General features: G+C 48.5%; 1 protein-coding gene across 1 annotated transcript in view; it reads left to right on the forward strand.

The window, feature by feature from the left end:
• The window catches only part of LOC131261281 (mushroom body large-type Kenyon cell-specific protein 1), an 83,154-nt gene that overhangs the window by 44,778 nt on the left and 21,591 nt on the right, over window positions 1-16,785 (forward strand). The window contains exons 2-6 of the mRNA XM_058263283.1: window positions 12,272-12,646; window positions 13,641-14,078; window positions 14,651-15,051; window positions 15,124-15,361; window positions 15,435-15,672. Coding sequence (XP_058119266.1) covers window positions 12,272-12,646; window positions 13,641-14,078; window positions 14,651-15,051; window positions 15,124-15,361; window positions 15,435-15,672 — 1,690 coding nt within the window. The remainder of the gene's footprint in view (window positions 1-12,271; window positions 12,647-13,640; window positions 14,079-14,650; window positions 15,052-15,123; window positions 15,362-15,434; window positions 15,673-16,785) is intronic.

The following is a 16,785-nucleotide window of genomic DNA, read 5'->3' on the forward strand; positions in this document are numbered from 1 at the left end:
CTGCCCCAATTATTTGCGAACCGAGCGGCTATTTGCGAGGTTTGTTGTTTGCCCTTTTGTTCAACGTGGCCTACCAGCTCTGGCGTGAACATGGCAAGCATCGAAGGCCCTTGCTTCCCTTACCCGTGGTCCTCAGCCCAACCGAACGGCCGACCGCTTTTCGTGTGTGTCCGAAATCTTGCCCCCATCAACCGATTCGATGCCCAAGAAGGTGCATGCATGCATTATGTTTTATTGAAATTCAGTCTGTTGTGATATTCTTATGTGGTTCTTCTTGGTTCTTGGCCCGAACCCATCCCCGTCTAATCGAACGTCGACGAATGGCGGGAGGAAGGAGTTTGCTATAATTCCGTTCCAAAAACATAAGCCAGCTCAGCTTGGAGCTACCGGAAATCTAACCCCCCCCCCCCCCCACCCCGCTCCCCATTCCACAGGACCTCAGATGAGCCTGTTCCACTTATCCTTAGTCTTCCAAGAATGTTATCCACCCTCCTCCTTAACCCGACCATCCCGGACGGGCGACAGCCACACGAAAATTGATGGTAAGAAGTTTGCCCGTTCGGTGCGTCGTTCATTGAATAAGACGCACCGGAGTTGGGGGGGAAGGTGGGTAGGCGAAGGGTGGCTATGTATTAACACAAACGACTTCCCGGGATGGTTGTCGAAGGGTAGATAAAGCATCGAGTGCATCATACGTATGTATGCATCTTTTGGGGCGAAGATAAAAGATTATTGCACCGGAGCCATCTTTTTCTTGTCCCTCCCACCCCTTCCCCGGGCAATACACACCCCCGGATCTTGGGCGTTTCTAGTCGTTCAGCTGCTTCGGTGTCTTCGATCCAGCTCGACGGGGCACGGGGAAGAAACCGAACCCCGAACCTAGAACCTCCCTGATAGGATCATAATCTTATCGGAGCAAGAAACAACACCCTCGAACCGGAAGAAAATCAATCCCATCCCGGCGACGCAGAAGGGCTGCAACGGTCGAGGGATAGTTTAAGAAAATTATTAAGGATTCGATTTCTCGCTTCGACCCGGATCCCTTGGTTTCCCCCTGCCGGTGTGCGGGGGAAGGGATTGGGCTCGGGAAAACCTTGATGAGCATTCGGATCTTTGCGTGTCCGGAATGGGGAACATAAGGCTCACCTGTCCGTAATGTTAAAAGGAAAACACACGATGAGGATCGGGAGAGGTTATAGAGGAAGGGGAGTATATAAAACTGGACGCTATACTCAGGTCCTTGGGCCAGCCTCCTCTCTCCCCTCCCCCGTTGGAACGTTTGCTTTTGTAAGATTTCCGGGACGAAATTTTAGAATCTCTTCGAATTAATCTTTGGAGCCGGAGCAAGATTGGACCGAACTTGGTTGTGGCCAGCAGGGAAGAAGGGCTCGGAGGGAGGAGGAGTGACCACACGTGTGAGATGCATTCTTAAGCCAGATGGTTAGCCCATCTTATATGCATGCGCCCGGGAGCTGGGGCCTATTTTTGATGCCGTCCAAGGAAGTGCATGTGCTCGTTTTGGAGATGAAAGTGCATCCCGTCTTTACACCTGTGCGTGTACATCGGGGTGTCGTGAGGCGGCCGGGGTGTTGTGGAAACCGATAAGTTTTCCGGAAAACGAGACAGCAAGCAGGATGATGGCAAGCGGGAGCCATTCAGCAGTTCGGTTCGAAGCCGATTCCAGAGTACTTCTGGTGCTTCTTGTGTACGAAACCTACCCGAAACCGAACTGGATTGGCTGGGATATCAGGGTGGGAGCGAGGGAGGGTGGAAAGATTTTCCTATCGGCAACGATACTCACAAACGGTAAGACATACAAAAGACGTACCATGTCCATCGCCCTTTGGAAATCCTCGGCCGCTCCTAATTCGCCAAGCCGAGACATCTTCGGCCGATGAGAAGGCACCATATTTTGAAGAATCCGCCAGCCTGACTGCAGCTGCACGTCGGACGGTGCATCGCATTTTCTCGAGACTCTTCCGTCACGCCTTTGGCCACCACCGGCTCTGCACATAATGGTCTCTTATGGTAAATATAAATTAAAGGATACGCACCTTCGCTTGCCTCCGTTGGGAGACACGGCAAGCGGTGGCGGTAGGGAGGTAAGATGAATTTATAGAGATGGATGGACATGGATAGACGAAATCTGAAGAATAGCCCCCACCGCCGTTCGACCGGAGCAACGAACGGGAAACTTCCACAATCCATCCTGAAGAGCTACCCCGGCTCTGAGGCCAAGAATTGATTGATGATCGAGTTATGATCGGTATTTATTACAGAGCCATTTGCGCCGACTGCCTTAAAACGAGCTACTCTCTTACGTCTTACGTTCCCCTCGGGGTTCCGCTACCTTCCGTCAACCTGTCAAGGATGCGGAGAAGTGTGTTGGTAGGATCGGTAAAATCTCCGCAAGAAGCCTAGCCGGACCACGGGTTTGGGTCTTCTTCGGCTTCTTCAATTAAGCCAAGACGTTTCCCAGAAACGTCCGAAGAAACCGGTATGGAACTGGAAATTTCATTAATTTTGATTTTAAAAAGACACCCAGACCGGAACCAAACCGAAGGAAGCTATTTCTTCAGCATGACTTTCTTTGCCAAAGAGAGAGAGAGTGAGAGGTCTCACCATGGGGTGAGGCTTGGAGGGAAGTGGGAGGGGGGCAATTCGGGATGCTGGCAGCCCGGGCAAATCTAATTGCTTCTTGTAAACTATGCATGCCTTCCGATATCCTTTCGATAGACTTCCGGGCTCCGGCGCTGTCTTGTCTTAAATTATATCTTAGTCCAAGCTTTCGGGAACTCCTCTCTCGCCACCGGGCTCGTCCGCTCACGCACACGCACACGCACGTCAGATGTCTAGTCCATGCCTTACTCACGCAGGACGCCTTTCTTACGATGCAACCTTTCCTTCTGGCAAAAGAAGTCTTGGGCCCGAAGTACCGGAACGCACGCCGAAGAAGGTCGGAATGCACTAGAAACGGTCAGGCCAGGACTCTTTCTCGGACGGCCGGTATCGGGTTCCATCTTTGTTTGAGTTCAATTTTCTTATTCGGCCACCGAGAGCCTTGAGGTCTTTTCGAAACTCTGATCCTTGCGATACCCGGACCAGCCCGGATTCCGATAATCGTCTCCACATGCAACGCGTCCGGGAAGCTGCATGGGAAGGTCTGGGAGGCAAGGAAGGAATTTCGGTCATACGGTCCTATGTAGTGTGTGTGGCCCTGGCCTGTGTTCATTCGACCTACGCTACGGGCGCACGGGTATATCCTCCGGACGACCAAGAAACTCCATTAAAATGCGTTCGAAATGCCAAACGCAAGATGCAAATGTGGTTTGAGGCCTAAAATTTGCACCATGCACGTGAAGAAAGCGCCCCCCGCCACTCACCGTCCCTCCGCAGTCGCTTCCGGACCGAGTTTGGCCCGGGCAAAATTTAAAATACTGCATCGTTTGTGACCAAGACTATTGAGGAGCTGACCGGCCAAAAGGGGGGAGTAAAGTTCAAGACGCACCAAATAAGACGAGTGGATATCGGATCGGAGCGGATGTGAGCTGAGTGTACAGCATTTCGGAATGCCGATACGATGCACATACACACCACACACACACACATTCGCAAACACTTGTGCATGTGTTCTTCACTTTGATCGGACGACGAAGGGGTTGCTGTCGAAAGGAGTTTTCAAGATACCATGTTTGCTAACATTCGATGAAAAGTTTGTTTGGCGTAGGGAATATTGACATCGTTGCAACATATTGAGCATATTATGTCCCAGCTCAAAACACTCGCCGCTTTTTCTGACCAATGACTAATGGTTTTTTTTGGCTACCGGTTCATTTTAGTTTGGTGATTATTGATCTCAATTTTCAGTAACGTACTTTACCGAAAGGAATAACGAAAACAACAATAGATCAATATTTGGATTGAATTCGTTTGAAAAAACAGGACCCTACCGCCTCAAGAAATTGATATTTATTATATTTATTTATTTATTTATAACTTATGTTAAAAGAGCATAAAGCGACATATGAAAAAATGGATAGAAAGACCCCCCCATTTATTTTGTTCGTACGATCTACGCCAATGAAAGAGTCATCAAGTTACGTGAAAGATCCATGAAAGATTCATGAAGATTTATTAAGATTTCATAAGATTCATCTACATTTGAAGATTCAAGTCCCAAAAGAATCAAGAATCAAACTGAATGAATCTTAGTTGAAAGATTCATATGAATTAATCTCACTTAAAGATTCATAATATACCGTCTTTCGGTCACCGAAACATTCTTCGGAGAGAGGCCTTGTCCCACTAGGGGATGTCGTGCCACATAAAAAAAATCATATGGCACAACACTGAATTTTGTTTGAATGTTTTCCTAAAGGAAAATTCTCTAAAACTGGAGATATTACATTTAAATAATTAGGAACCTGCAGAGCCATAATACTACATGTAAGATGCAGACTAAATAACGTAACTCGATGTCGTACAGGTGGCATCAGCTGAAAATTGGACCATTGTCCCAAAGGAAAGGAACGTTCATATCAAAAATCGATTTATTGTCAAAATATTCCAATCGAGGCACCCTCGAGGGGGCTTGGGTGAGTCGTTGCACCGCAAGTCATCAAGTCTCCGTTGACACTCTTGACAAATTCAAGCTCCATCGCCTCCATTTGTGAAGGGTAAGATTTCTGGAACGTTTGGTGTAAAACTTCATTACACGGCTCTGCTTCCGGTAGCTCCACTATCGCTACCCTTTCCCCTTTGTCGATCGAGTGCTGGCTGCAATCCAATTCCAATTACATCGGGCTCTCCACCTTGCCGCCCCCCCTCCCGTTATCATACCCTTCCTCGCAATGGGTTGATCATTCGGTGTCGGTGCCAAAAATTGCAACATTTTGCTCACAAACACAAGAAGCCGCCCGAGGAGCTGCCCCAAGATGGTCCGTTCTGAAAAAGACGTTGACATCGGGAAGGAGGTAGAGGGGGTTCCTTTCCACCCGTAGATGCACTTCGATACGAAGACATGACGAAAGGTCAACCGGGTCGTGGCGTGGACAGGTTGCGCCGTAAGGAAAGGTTTGACTCACACCCACTCCCAGCAACACAGGATTACACCAGCACGATGACACACCACCCGCTCTCTCCGTCCACCTCCCAGTAACTAATCACATTTTCGGAGTGGCCAACACGTCGATCGAACAACGGTCACACACATGCAATCATTCGGCAGCCACATCCGATGGCGAGCAGTGGAGGGGGGGAAGCGAGAGGTGGGTCAACCCCTTACCAAACTTCGACCCAATCGAGGAACAAACCACAACCCCCCCCGACCCATTGTCGTGCCGTCCGTTCGATTCCTTTCCAGCTTCCTTCTGGCCTTCTAGCTAAGAATAACCGAAACACACGTGTTCCGTTTTTCGCCAATTTCGCCGTCTCTCTCTCGCCGCTTCGGGCCAATGCTTCTGAAACGCTCCTTGGAATGCACCTATAGGCGGAGAGGGATGAGAGGGGATGCTCGATTTTACCGAATAATTTATGGCGCAATTCATGTGTGTAAAACCTACGTAAACATGTTATTATGTTTATGATAAGGATTTTCGGTGCTCAGGAACCGAAGCTTACTTGCGTTACCAATGCACTAAACAGACGAGGAGGGGAAAGCGTAGGAGGAGGAAGGGGGTCGGCGGGGAGACGGTTGCACCGAAAATGTGCGTGCAAAATGGACCGGCCCGAGATAAGGCATCGAGACTTCGAGACGGTTGGCGACTTTGTTCCGAGGCATTGTTGGAGGCAATTTCGGAAACTGCATCCTATTTATGCCACCCTCGCAAACCCTCCCCACCAGCCCCACCCCCCTCACGGTAGATGAGGCGAAGACGCTTTCCACTGCACCAAGACGGTTGTTTCTTCGGTTCGTCCTTTGGTCCGGGTCTGGTTTCCCGGGTATTGCACAGTGGTACAACCGTGGACGTCAGCCTATTTGTCATGGATTTTGTATTTTAATTATATTGTTACGATTAGTATTTCAAAATAGCTTACGGAAGTTGATTTTATTTACAAAAAACAAACATTAAAAGTCTTCTGTTTACCAATTGAAACATATCTAAAAGAACCTGCGCTCTAAACGGAATTGAAGGAAAGGCAACCGGCTTTCCTTGCCTTGAACTAATTTTACTATTTATCCTTTGTCGTTGTTCGTTCTACCAAAAAAGTGTCTGGCTTTTCACTGTTTTCCTTAGTTGAAAAAAGAGCGATGGTGCGTCCTTAAATCCTTTTTATACATGTAAAAAATTTCACCGCTCAGCTTTGTAGGACCGAAATGGTACAATAGTGGCAACAATTAGAGCGCTTTTAATAAAATTTCATAAATAAGTAATCTATTTCAACATAAAAGAAATTTCGATAAGCGAGGAACCTCAACTATCCTTTTAGTTGAGTTTCTAAGATAGTTCCCAAACACTATACTAACAAAATGTTATTGCTTTCCAATTTCCAAATTCGAAATAAATAAGAACCATTTTATGAGCATTTTGAAACCTGGCAACATTAGCTGGTAAAGTTATTTAACAGTTATCAATTTGAAGTCAAATTAAAATCACCAAAGTCACCTCTAGTGACATAACCATCGTGCGTGGCAAGGCTCTTCGATCTCCAATTCGGGCCGACCAAAAGAACGGGTTGATCGGAGCAAAAGTGTGGATGGAGCAAGGAGCATCCAAAACAACCACCTCCTGGCGCTCTAATAAAGGAGCACACACACACAAACGCACACACAAAGATAGCCACGGGGCGTGTGGGGTTGGGAATTTTCTTCAAGGTGCGTTCGAGCACGTACGGAAACGACACACCAACGTGTCGCCCGAGTGCAACCCATCGAATGTCTCCTCCCCCTCCCCACCCACTTTCTTCTTGCTCGGCTACACCCCCCCCCCCCCCCCACACCCTTTCCTTCCGGGGAAGAAACTTTCATCCTATCCGGCGTATCAAACACATAGACAACAAGATATCGGCAAGACTTTCTTGTCCGCATCCTTAGAAACCGCATGCGTTCGTGAGTGTGTGTGTGTGTGTGTGTGTGTGGGAGAGAAGGGGACGAATTTTCGGATGCATTTCGGGATGCATCAATAATGCAGGAGGCCAGTCGAAATTAGATTGTAAAGCCTACGGGGGGGGTGGTCTCGGGTGTGGGTGGGTGGTGTGGCGTTGTGGTGGGAGGCAATTTTCTTGCCTTTCATGCGTACTCGAAGCCTTGAAGAAGGCCCATTGCTTCTCGGTACGCACATATGGACCCCTCTTCCACATCACACTCCCCTTTCCTCCCCACCAGTGCTTGCTTTTTCTTTCATCTGATGACGACGGTGCCAGTTGCATGTGGCCAGGCTCAGGCCGTATCCCCGAACGCCGTCCTTTGATTTTCCGTCCGATCGCAACGAGGTGCAATTTTCTTCGAAGCCTCCGACCGATGCCAGGGTTCGCCTGCGCTCTACTAATCCACTCCCCCGCTCGTGGGTGTGCGGTTTTTCCGGACGATGTTGAGGGGAGGAACTAGAAGCAATGTGTGTGTGTGTGTATGTGCTGCTGAAGCCTTCCGCTCCGGCAGATTAGAAGAACCGGGCTTCTTATTCTTGCGCCGGCACTTCGGTCGTTGTTGGTAGCAAATTTGGGATCAGATCGAAGATTTGAATTTCCTTAGTGCCTTCGTGCTCGAAGACGGCACACCGAGGCGTCCCATGGCCGGAACAAGGCATGCTGTGTGGCTGTATATTTGTGTGTATGTGCAGTGCGTATGGAAAAGGGGGATTTTGATCAAACATGGGCTGGGCGGGGGAAAGGACCGTGTGCACCTTCGGGTTGTGGCCAGAAAATGCAATTTTCGAGAATCGAACTCCTCACCCCCGGAGCGCTGGTTGGGTGGGGGAGGGAAGGAGAACAAGAGCCCGTGGTCGACGATGGCAAGATGAAGAAATACGTGGTCATTTTCTCCAATTTTCGGAAGAAGCTTGGCTCCGGGTGGAAGCTGTCGGGAAAAGGGGGTTGAATGGAAGGAGTGCACCATCATCCAACTCCTGGTGGGTGTGGGTGGGTGTATGCATGCTTGTCGGTCGTCGAGTGCACAATGCAGGCGACACATCCGGGGTCAACGGATTTGGCGCAGAGGCGAAGGTTCGGCTCGGCTTGGACGAACGGGAGGAACGTCTTACTCCGGTTTCTGTTTTTGGTGATGATGGAATTGCTGATGCTGCTGTTGCTGCTATTCCTACTGGCCACCGAACCGCCCTCCACCCTCCTGGCCCCCTTCTCCCACACATCGCAACACGTGCGCACACGCGAACCTCAAGCACGTTTCGCCAAGGAGTTCGCCTTTACAAAATAGTGCACATCACAGCGTCGTCCCTGGCGAAAGGGACGATTGGTTGCCAGATAAGGAGCCCGCTATCCAGCTTCAAGTGGACCAAAACATGCCACTCTCCGTGTGAGTGAGGGAGCAAGTCCCAGAGTGTGGGAAAGCGATAGAAAGTGCGTCTTGGTTCGGGGCAGAAATAATAATACTTAATGCAAACTAATATTGAAATAATGAAATGCATTATCGATTTTCTATTTATTACTTATGTATGTGCGTAGGGTCCAGTTTCGGTGCTCGGCCATGTTCGATGCCCACCCACTGCTTCCCCCTGTTTCCCCTGCTCCCACCCGAACCACTCGTAATTACGCGGAGAAGCACAAAACACCGCAGGCCGGGATGTAAGGCATTATTCGGCAAATACCAACCCTCGCCGTGCGGGTGGGACAACCCGTGACAGGGGGCCGGGGAAGGGGTTTGGGACAAGGTTGAGATGATGCACCGCGCTCGTTGCAGCAGAGTGCCACTGCAGCAACGCGCGCCCGGAATGGGCGGTGTTCGGCAAGAAAGTTTGGCAACGCAAGGGCCTCCGCCTTGGAGGAGGGGACGGGTCACGGGACTAAGGGGGTGAGTGTTGTACGCTCCCGAACGCACTTTGCGCTTGTTACGCATAAATGAAGCCCCCGGTCCCGCCGGTTCCCCCTTTCCCCCCACCGGGCGGGCGAAGGAACCGAGCAAGGATTCGCAATCGGTTCCGTTGCCCTGCGGATTTCCCGCACTCCACACCGAAACTGGCCGCGGTTCGTCACTCGAAGGGGGGGGGAGTTTTGCTAATTTTGCTGGCCAAGCAGCGGGAATGGGAGGCGGGGTGGTCGTGGGAGGCGGGCGGCACGCGTAAATGACATGCACACACGCACGAGGATGATGAAAATGGGTTTCTGTTTTTACCTCCTCCTTCTTCTTCTTCGGCTTCTTGTGCTGCTGGTGGTCGGCCGTTTTAGAATCGGCAACTTTTTTCCTTACATTCGTGGCCTCCAACGCCATCCCTAACTCCTGCGCCGCAAGGGTGCGTGTACCGGCAATCCACCGGGGTACGGGTCGTTAGTGAGCACCCGTATTATTTTTTTATTCTACTACAAACAGTAGAACCTCGATGAGGTCGAGCCCGCAAATAGAAAGCAATGTTTATGTTGTCCTTGAAACATTGTTATAATATTACATTTTAAAATCTAGAAAAGTAATCCAATCTAGCTATCAAAATATACAGTTTTAATTTTATTTCTGCCTTTCGCTTTGCTCCAAATGTTAACTTGTGTGGCAAAAAAGCACTTTTATAAATTTGGGTTTTTAAAACAAATATGCTCTTCAACCAACTCAAGTAATTATTATTTTATTGTGCTTTTTTTCTTTTAACATCATTAAGTTCATGCAAAATAAACTAATTGCTCAGCTTCTGTAGGCAATACAATTAAGTTTATGTAGGAAACTATATGAGAGAATAAAACAATCGGATAAAGAAGAAATATGAACAAAAGTAGATACAAGAAATTTATTGGAAGAAATCGAAACGGTATTTAAAAAAATGTCTCTTAATTAAAATCTGAAGAATCAATCCAAAATTGAGGTGTTCGAAGTTAATTTAAATTAATATTTAGTACACAGTACATCAATAGTAGTAATTCTTCATTAAAATTTTCAAATTACATAATTTACATAACAAATGTGAAATATGAAAAATTCAATGCAGATGGGGGGAAACGCTTGGACTGGATTAAATATTTCAGTTTTAATTTTGTTTTATTGAAATTTAGATGTCAAACATTAATTCATTTGATGTTCATGTAAAATGATGTTTAAACAAAATAGAATCAGGAAGCGTTACGCAGGTTCGACTGTATTTTTCTGCAACCATTTCCCCAATCAAACCTACGCACCTTCCACGATGCCCGGTGTGGAAATGTTACAATTTGTTGTAGTTGTTGTTGGCTGCACGCGCCCAACCCTATCTGTTTGGTCCCAAGGTATCCAACTGCGGAGGAAAACCCACCCCTAGGCATTTGAATAATAGCCTAAACAGCCTAAAAACAGCCTTTACAAACATAGCAAAAGAGAGAGAGAGAGAGAGCGAGAGAAAAGAAAGAAAAACCATTCGATAGTGGAGTTTTTATACCGCGAGCTTCCCCGTTCCGTCGATCGATCCAAGTGGAAACACGCAGAAAGGAGCGACAGTAATGCACCTTGGATGCATGTGTGGCGTGCGTGGCTAAAGGGAAGAAGAGAAGGAGGGAGGGGTTTCCTTAATTATTATCCTTTCCACCTCCACCTGCCCGGACATTGCGTTACCCAACCTGAGTGGCCTCGGCTTTTCGTCCGTCGCGTAGAAAAGGGGTTAAAAGAGACTTCGCAGTTTTAACCGAATAGGTTAAATGGGTCAAAATTGCGTGCGGTTCTCGCACCCCCTGCACCACCGCCTTCTCACCTCCGCGAAGCTTTCCACATTCGATGTCCAACATTCTTTGCCTTTACCTTCGATGTTCTAGCGTTTCGGCAGCAGTTGGATACGGGAGGCCCCAAGGGGGAGGCCGTTTTGAAGCGGAAACGGAAAGTAATTAAAATTTGAAAATAGGATCGAACCGGGCGATCGAAGGCAAGCAGGGCGAGTGCTGCTACAAGGGGTTGGCACGTTTCTTGCGCGACCGGACGGGGGCAAGGAATAGATAGCCCTAGAGCAGCGGCTAAACTCACACAAACACTCGCTCGATGCGAGCGTAGAAAAGTGTATGGTTTGGTCTAGGATTTCTAGAACTAAACAAAAACAGAATGAAGAAGAAGAAAATGCATCGAGAAAACAACATATTACGGTATAGAAACATAGGGAAAAAGCATTACATTAATTCCCCCATCGCCAGTCCAAATAAGGCCATCAAGCGTTGTCGCTTGTGGAAAATACTGGAGAACGAAACATTAACTACATCTGCGGGGGAAAAAAAAATGCTCTACCTAGTCAATGTGGGTAGTGTTTTTAACCTCCCTTTTAAACCATTACCTTCACTCGGGGTGCGCCATTGAAACACACTGTGGAAGAAAAAACAATCCAAATCTACACGCCACGGAAACTAGTCGACACAAAACCGACCTCTTTGGCACCCCCGGCGTCCACCCTGGGCGGAGGTCCTGGTAAATGATTATTGATTAGCAAAGTTCACCCCCGCTCCCCCCGCCGAAACGCCCTCGGTACATTTCTGCACTTCAATCGCTTTTTAGCATGTCCATCGGAAGGAGGAAGGCAGGCGCACGGAACGAACAACGACAGGAACTGATTTGTAATTAGTCAGAAACATCGATGGCCAAAACGTAGGCTGGTGGGCGGGAATGGGTGCGGTCAAGGGGGCCGCTTATAAGACTTCAGGGTTTTTTTTTACCAAGTTCCACATCTTCCCTTCTGTGGGGTAGACTAGAAAATCGGTTCGCTTCTTCGACGGGCGGTAATTGCTGATGTAGGGATGTTTTCTAGAATTTCATTACATCACGATAATACAAAGCATCTTCTCCATCGTTGCATTACTCCGATTGGACCTGTAATTTTTCTTAAGAAAGCACGAAGCAACTGAGGCTTGTCGTTCAAGACATTTTCTTTTTGATCCAAGATTAATCTTTTCCATGGGATTTGTAGTCCAGTTACGGCAAGGCGGATTGTAATCAATAAGGTTATGCATTCCGAGAATCAATGAACATCTTGTCCAACTTGTATCAATTAAAATCTGTTTAACTTGATTGCACTTGAACATTAACATTTCACTCTTGTACTGTAATGTTTCGACTAACTTTTGTACATAGCGAGCGTATACTCTTATACCACCACTTGCTTTTAAGACAATGGAGACGGCTTATTAACCACACATGATACCCTTTCTCTCCCTCTCTCCTCCACAGGACTAGAACGTGTCGCTGAAGAATTGATGGGACGCAGGAAATGGAAACACTATCAGGACGTCATCACGCGACAACAGTTGAACCTGCTCGAGACCAGCACGACCAACACAACCGAGGACGACCTGCTCAGCGGCACGACCGGCGTGTCCACCGGAGCAGCCGCCGTAGCCGCCGCGGGACCCGGGCAGCTGATGAGTTCCGCCGGCACCACGACCGCTGCCGCAGCCCTTTCGCTCGCTGGCGGCGGCATGATCGACCAGAAGACCAGCCCGACCGCCGCCTTCGTGGCCGCCGCCAATGCCGCGGCCGTGGCGGCCCTCACGACACCCGCCGCTGCCCAGGCGGCTGCCAACACAACCGCAGCGACGGCCATAGGTGAGCTGCTTACTCTGTTCCGCTATCCACTGACGATTAGTTCATGAACACGATGGTCAAATTCTTACTTGCTTGAAATTGACTTACTTACTCATCATGACAACGAATGAAACATTTCAAGCACTTGGACAGGTTAAAAGGTTCGATATACTAAAGCATTTGTCAATTAATGGCTTTAAAGCTAATTTGCAAAGAGTACTAGGGTAAACTATGGTCTATATTGCTTTATCGCGCTGATACCAAATACCACTGATTTCTCTATAACCTTACAAACCCGCTATTTAACAGATGAACGCTAGCCTAAGCCAAACTAAATAATATCTCACATTTTTATCAGAGATGGACTTTTACAATGCTACCTAAATCCTGATAAATCTCTGTCTTATTATAGTGCAAATCTTTTAATCCTATCCCGTTTTCTTATATTTTGTTATTATGGTAAAACCAGCATGGTCATTTTTGTACCCTTCCCCTTTGCGTTCAGTAATATTAAAGTCCTCCGCATTGTTCGCAGGCCTCGTAATTAGAGTGAACCGGCAGGTCGTAGTTGAATTTTACCCCTAAAGGGGTAGAAGATTCATAATTGTCAAATTGAAATCAATTTGCTTACAGATGTCTATCCAAATTCTATTATATTTTGATTCATTCTGAACTATGTTTAATTTCATAGGAGCTATCAGCTACCTACTGACTAAGCTTTGGATGAAAAGCAGAAATACTTTCTTATAACTGGCAACAAAGCTTAGATATCCTTTGATGATCTCATATTGACAGCTAGTTTAAAAAACGTGTAGCGTTGCTAATGCTTTTATGCATAAAACCTAATTTTTTTAGATGTTTTACAGACTATTTTACTTCCTTTGCATCTTCGCTAATAACACGTTTTCATAGACTTCTTAAATAACCCAATGACAATAGACAAATCACCATTTCTCGGTGGAACAACCGCAAATCATACCCTAACATTTCCATGCTTTCTTTTTTCCTCCATCAGTACGCAACGGCCACTATCACCAAGGAGACGTAGAAGTCGACACAAAAATAGTCCACCCGAGCAATCCTAGCAGTCCGCCCTCCGCTAACACCAACTGCTTACCGTCCGCGCAACCCGAGCCTGCGAATGCCAGCTCGCCGCGACACGGCAAGGACGATGGGAGCTCCTCGGAGCCCCAACGTCGCGATCGCTCGATCACACCGGTGACAAACTGTCACGCGAGCGACAACGGTACGGCGACTGCCATCGACGGTACATCGCCCGGACCTCCCGGGCTTTCCAGGCGAGACCTACCGTCGACGGAGGAACCAGCAGGCGAAAGGACCAGCAACACACCGGACCGACAGGAAGGGCAGGCCACGAGCAGTCCCGTCCTACGCGAGCAGGCTGCCGGCACCGATCGGAACAATTCGTCCGTCGTCAAGCAAGAACCGATAGGTGCGTATCGTGTCGTTACTCACAGATGCCAAATCCGACATCAGATATACTTGTTTTATTTATCTTAATCTAGGTTTGCTTTGTTTATAAAAACACGAATTAATCAAACGATTTTTCGAGGGTCATGATCCAGTACAACTATCTATACTTGTTTAAGCAAATTTTTCCAAATAGTTTTCCAGAGCGAGCTCATTTTCAAATATATTTTTTATTTTCAAGAAAATCAAAGCGGTTTTGTAACAACTGGGCGGAGTGTATTCCACAATATTACAATCTACAATTGTGGATGAAGCCTTGTTGTTGCCAATAAGTGTAAAGTGAAACTTGGAATACTCTCATACATAAAATCACTCTTATTGTTAACTTAAAAAAGAATCTGACTTTAGATCTTTGATAATAAATTAGAGCGAAAATACTTAACCATGATTTCAATGATAGTCAAAAGATTATATTCCCGAATACCCTTTAAAAATGTTCGTATTTCTGGAATAAAAGGCAAACAAAAATACTCGAAAACCTAGTACCACCACGAGTTTGACAAACCTTCCACCCTACATCTACATTTATTGCAGACAATTCCACGGAGGCGGTAGACAAAAAAGGAGCGCTCTTTAAGACGGAAGATGCCAGCCCCTCGCAGCTGTCCGAGGCGGCCGCGTTGAAGTTTAACATCGTCCCAAAGGTAGCCTCCACCGGCGCGGACAACAACAATACCATTAGCAGTAACAACAACACGATCCAGCCGCGCAGCAACGGGTTGGTGGTGGTGCCGGCGGCGGAAGACAGCGTCCCGGGCGCCAGGCAGCCCCCGGCCGACTCGCCGACGGAAGCGGTCACCCCGGTCGACTGGAAGCCGCAGGACAAGTGCAACTTCTGCGTCGACGGGAAGCTGCTGACGGTGAACGAGGCCGGCGAGCTGGTGCCCGAATCCGGTCCGGCCCCGGCCGAGGCCGAACGGTTGCTTGGCCGACGGGTAAGCTCCGACTCAGACCCTTCTCTAAACCATATGCTAAACCCCTGTCGTGTGGTTTGTTTCCTTCCGCAGGCTCCAACTTCGCTGGCCGAGTCGGACAGCGACACGAGCGAAAGCAGCGAACCGGAGCTGCTGGCCAGCCTGCTGAGTGCGGGGGCCGGCGGTGGAGTGTCGGCCAAATCGCTGGCCGCGCTGCTGCGCGAAAGCGGTGCCTCCCAGAGCCTACCCTCGCTGCAGTCCTACATGGCGCAGCACCTTGCGGCCGCCTCGCTGCAGGGTCTTCAGCCGAATCTTGCCCAGCTTTACAACCGTGAGTTACCGACCTATATCTATATGTCCCACCAACCTTCGATCTAACCCTTAATCTGTCCTTTCCCGGCTAGCCTCCCTGTGGTATTCGCAGCTGCAGCCGCAGATGTCGCCGACGGCCGTCGACGCAGCGACCGGAGCCGGCGTGACATCGGCCGCCATCAGTCCGACGACGGCGGCCAAGATGGCGTCCGAGCTCGGGACGGTCAGCGCGACCGGCGAGCAGCCGCTAGATCTCAGCGCCAAGCCCGGCACCTCCGGCATGAGCTCCTTTCTGCTGAGCAGCATGATGGACCCGAAGCACATCTACAAGTAAGTGGCGTTTATTAGCTCTCCTTACTCTTTTCTATTAGTCAATCCACCCAACTCCAACGGGGATCCAGGTAGAGGAAGGGGTTAGGACAGAAATGATTTCAATTATTCTTTAACCCTTGCCTCACCTGGCCGCGGGTGTGGCCTCCGCGTTGGCAATCGAAACCCGCTGGATCAACAAGGTACAAATTACTCGACGGCGAACGGTATCCGACGCATGACGCGATGGTGCGAGGCGCGGGCGGCCGGAACCCGAACGGTGTCACCGGTGGCGCCATTTTTTTAATTGAATTTTCCCTGCACCGTTTTGTTTAGGTTCCCCTTTTTCCTGGCATTCCGTTCTCCGGTTTTGTAACTCGGGAATTGGAAATTCGATACTCCACTATGATACCGCATCGCACAATCGGGTGACCCATTAACACGCGGTTGCCCCCTTGGGTGACGGGGGGGAGGTGGAGGGAAGATAATGAAAATCTACTTGTTCTCGATTGTTTTGCCATTTTTCTAACCTACTACCACGATTCCGCCGCTTGAGCGTATGGTTTCGTAGAAGTAGAGGGTAGAAGAAAAAAAACAAACAAACATACAAATCAGTCGAGACCATCGAGCATATCGTGTCGCGGGAGCAGAAACAATGGCAAGGAAGTTCCACCAGGTGCTGCCCCGGGTCCTTCCCGATCGGCACGTAATCGAGGAGATAGCCGGTTCGATTGATTGGTTTTGATTCAGCTGCATTTCGGTTCGGTTCGTGTCCGCACTCGAAAGCGAATCCTCCGCTTGGCTTTTCTATTTCCGTATTTATAGAGGGGTTTTCCTCCGAGCTATCCTTTCTCATTAACACCAACCAGGGAGGTTCTCGGTTCGTTCAAACCCTCTTCCGCTGTTCAGCGCGTTTTCTTTTCACGAATGGTGGTTTTTTTTTTCAAATTGTAGAGGAAAATAAAACTGAATCAAGCGGACTCCTCAACGCGATCATCTTCCGGCCCCGCCGAGGGTTGGCGCTCGAAAATAGGAATCGAGCTGGGCGGAAGAGGGGAATCAGGGTGGGTGGATGTGTGATGAGCTAAGAAAAGTCATTAAACCGAGGGGATGGGGAAAAAAAACATCCGATAG

The sequence above is a fragment of the Anopheles coustani genome, chromosome 3 (assembly GCF_943734705.1).
Source record: "Anopheles coustani chromosome 3, idAnoCousDA_361_x.2, whole genome shotgun sequence".
NCBI lineage: Eukaryota > Metazoa > Arthropoda > Insecta > Diptera > Culicidae > Anopheles > Anopheles coustani.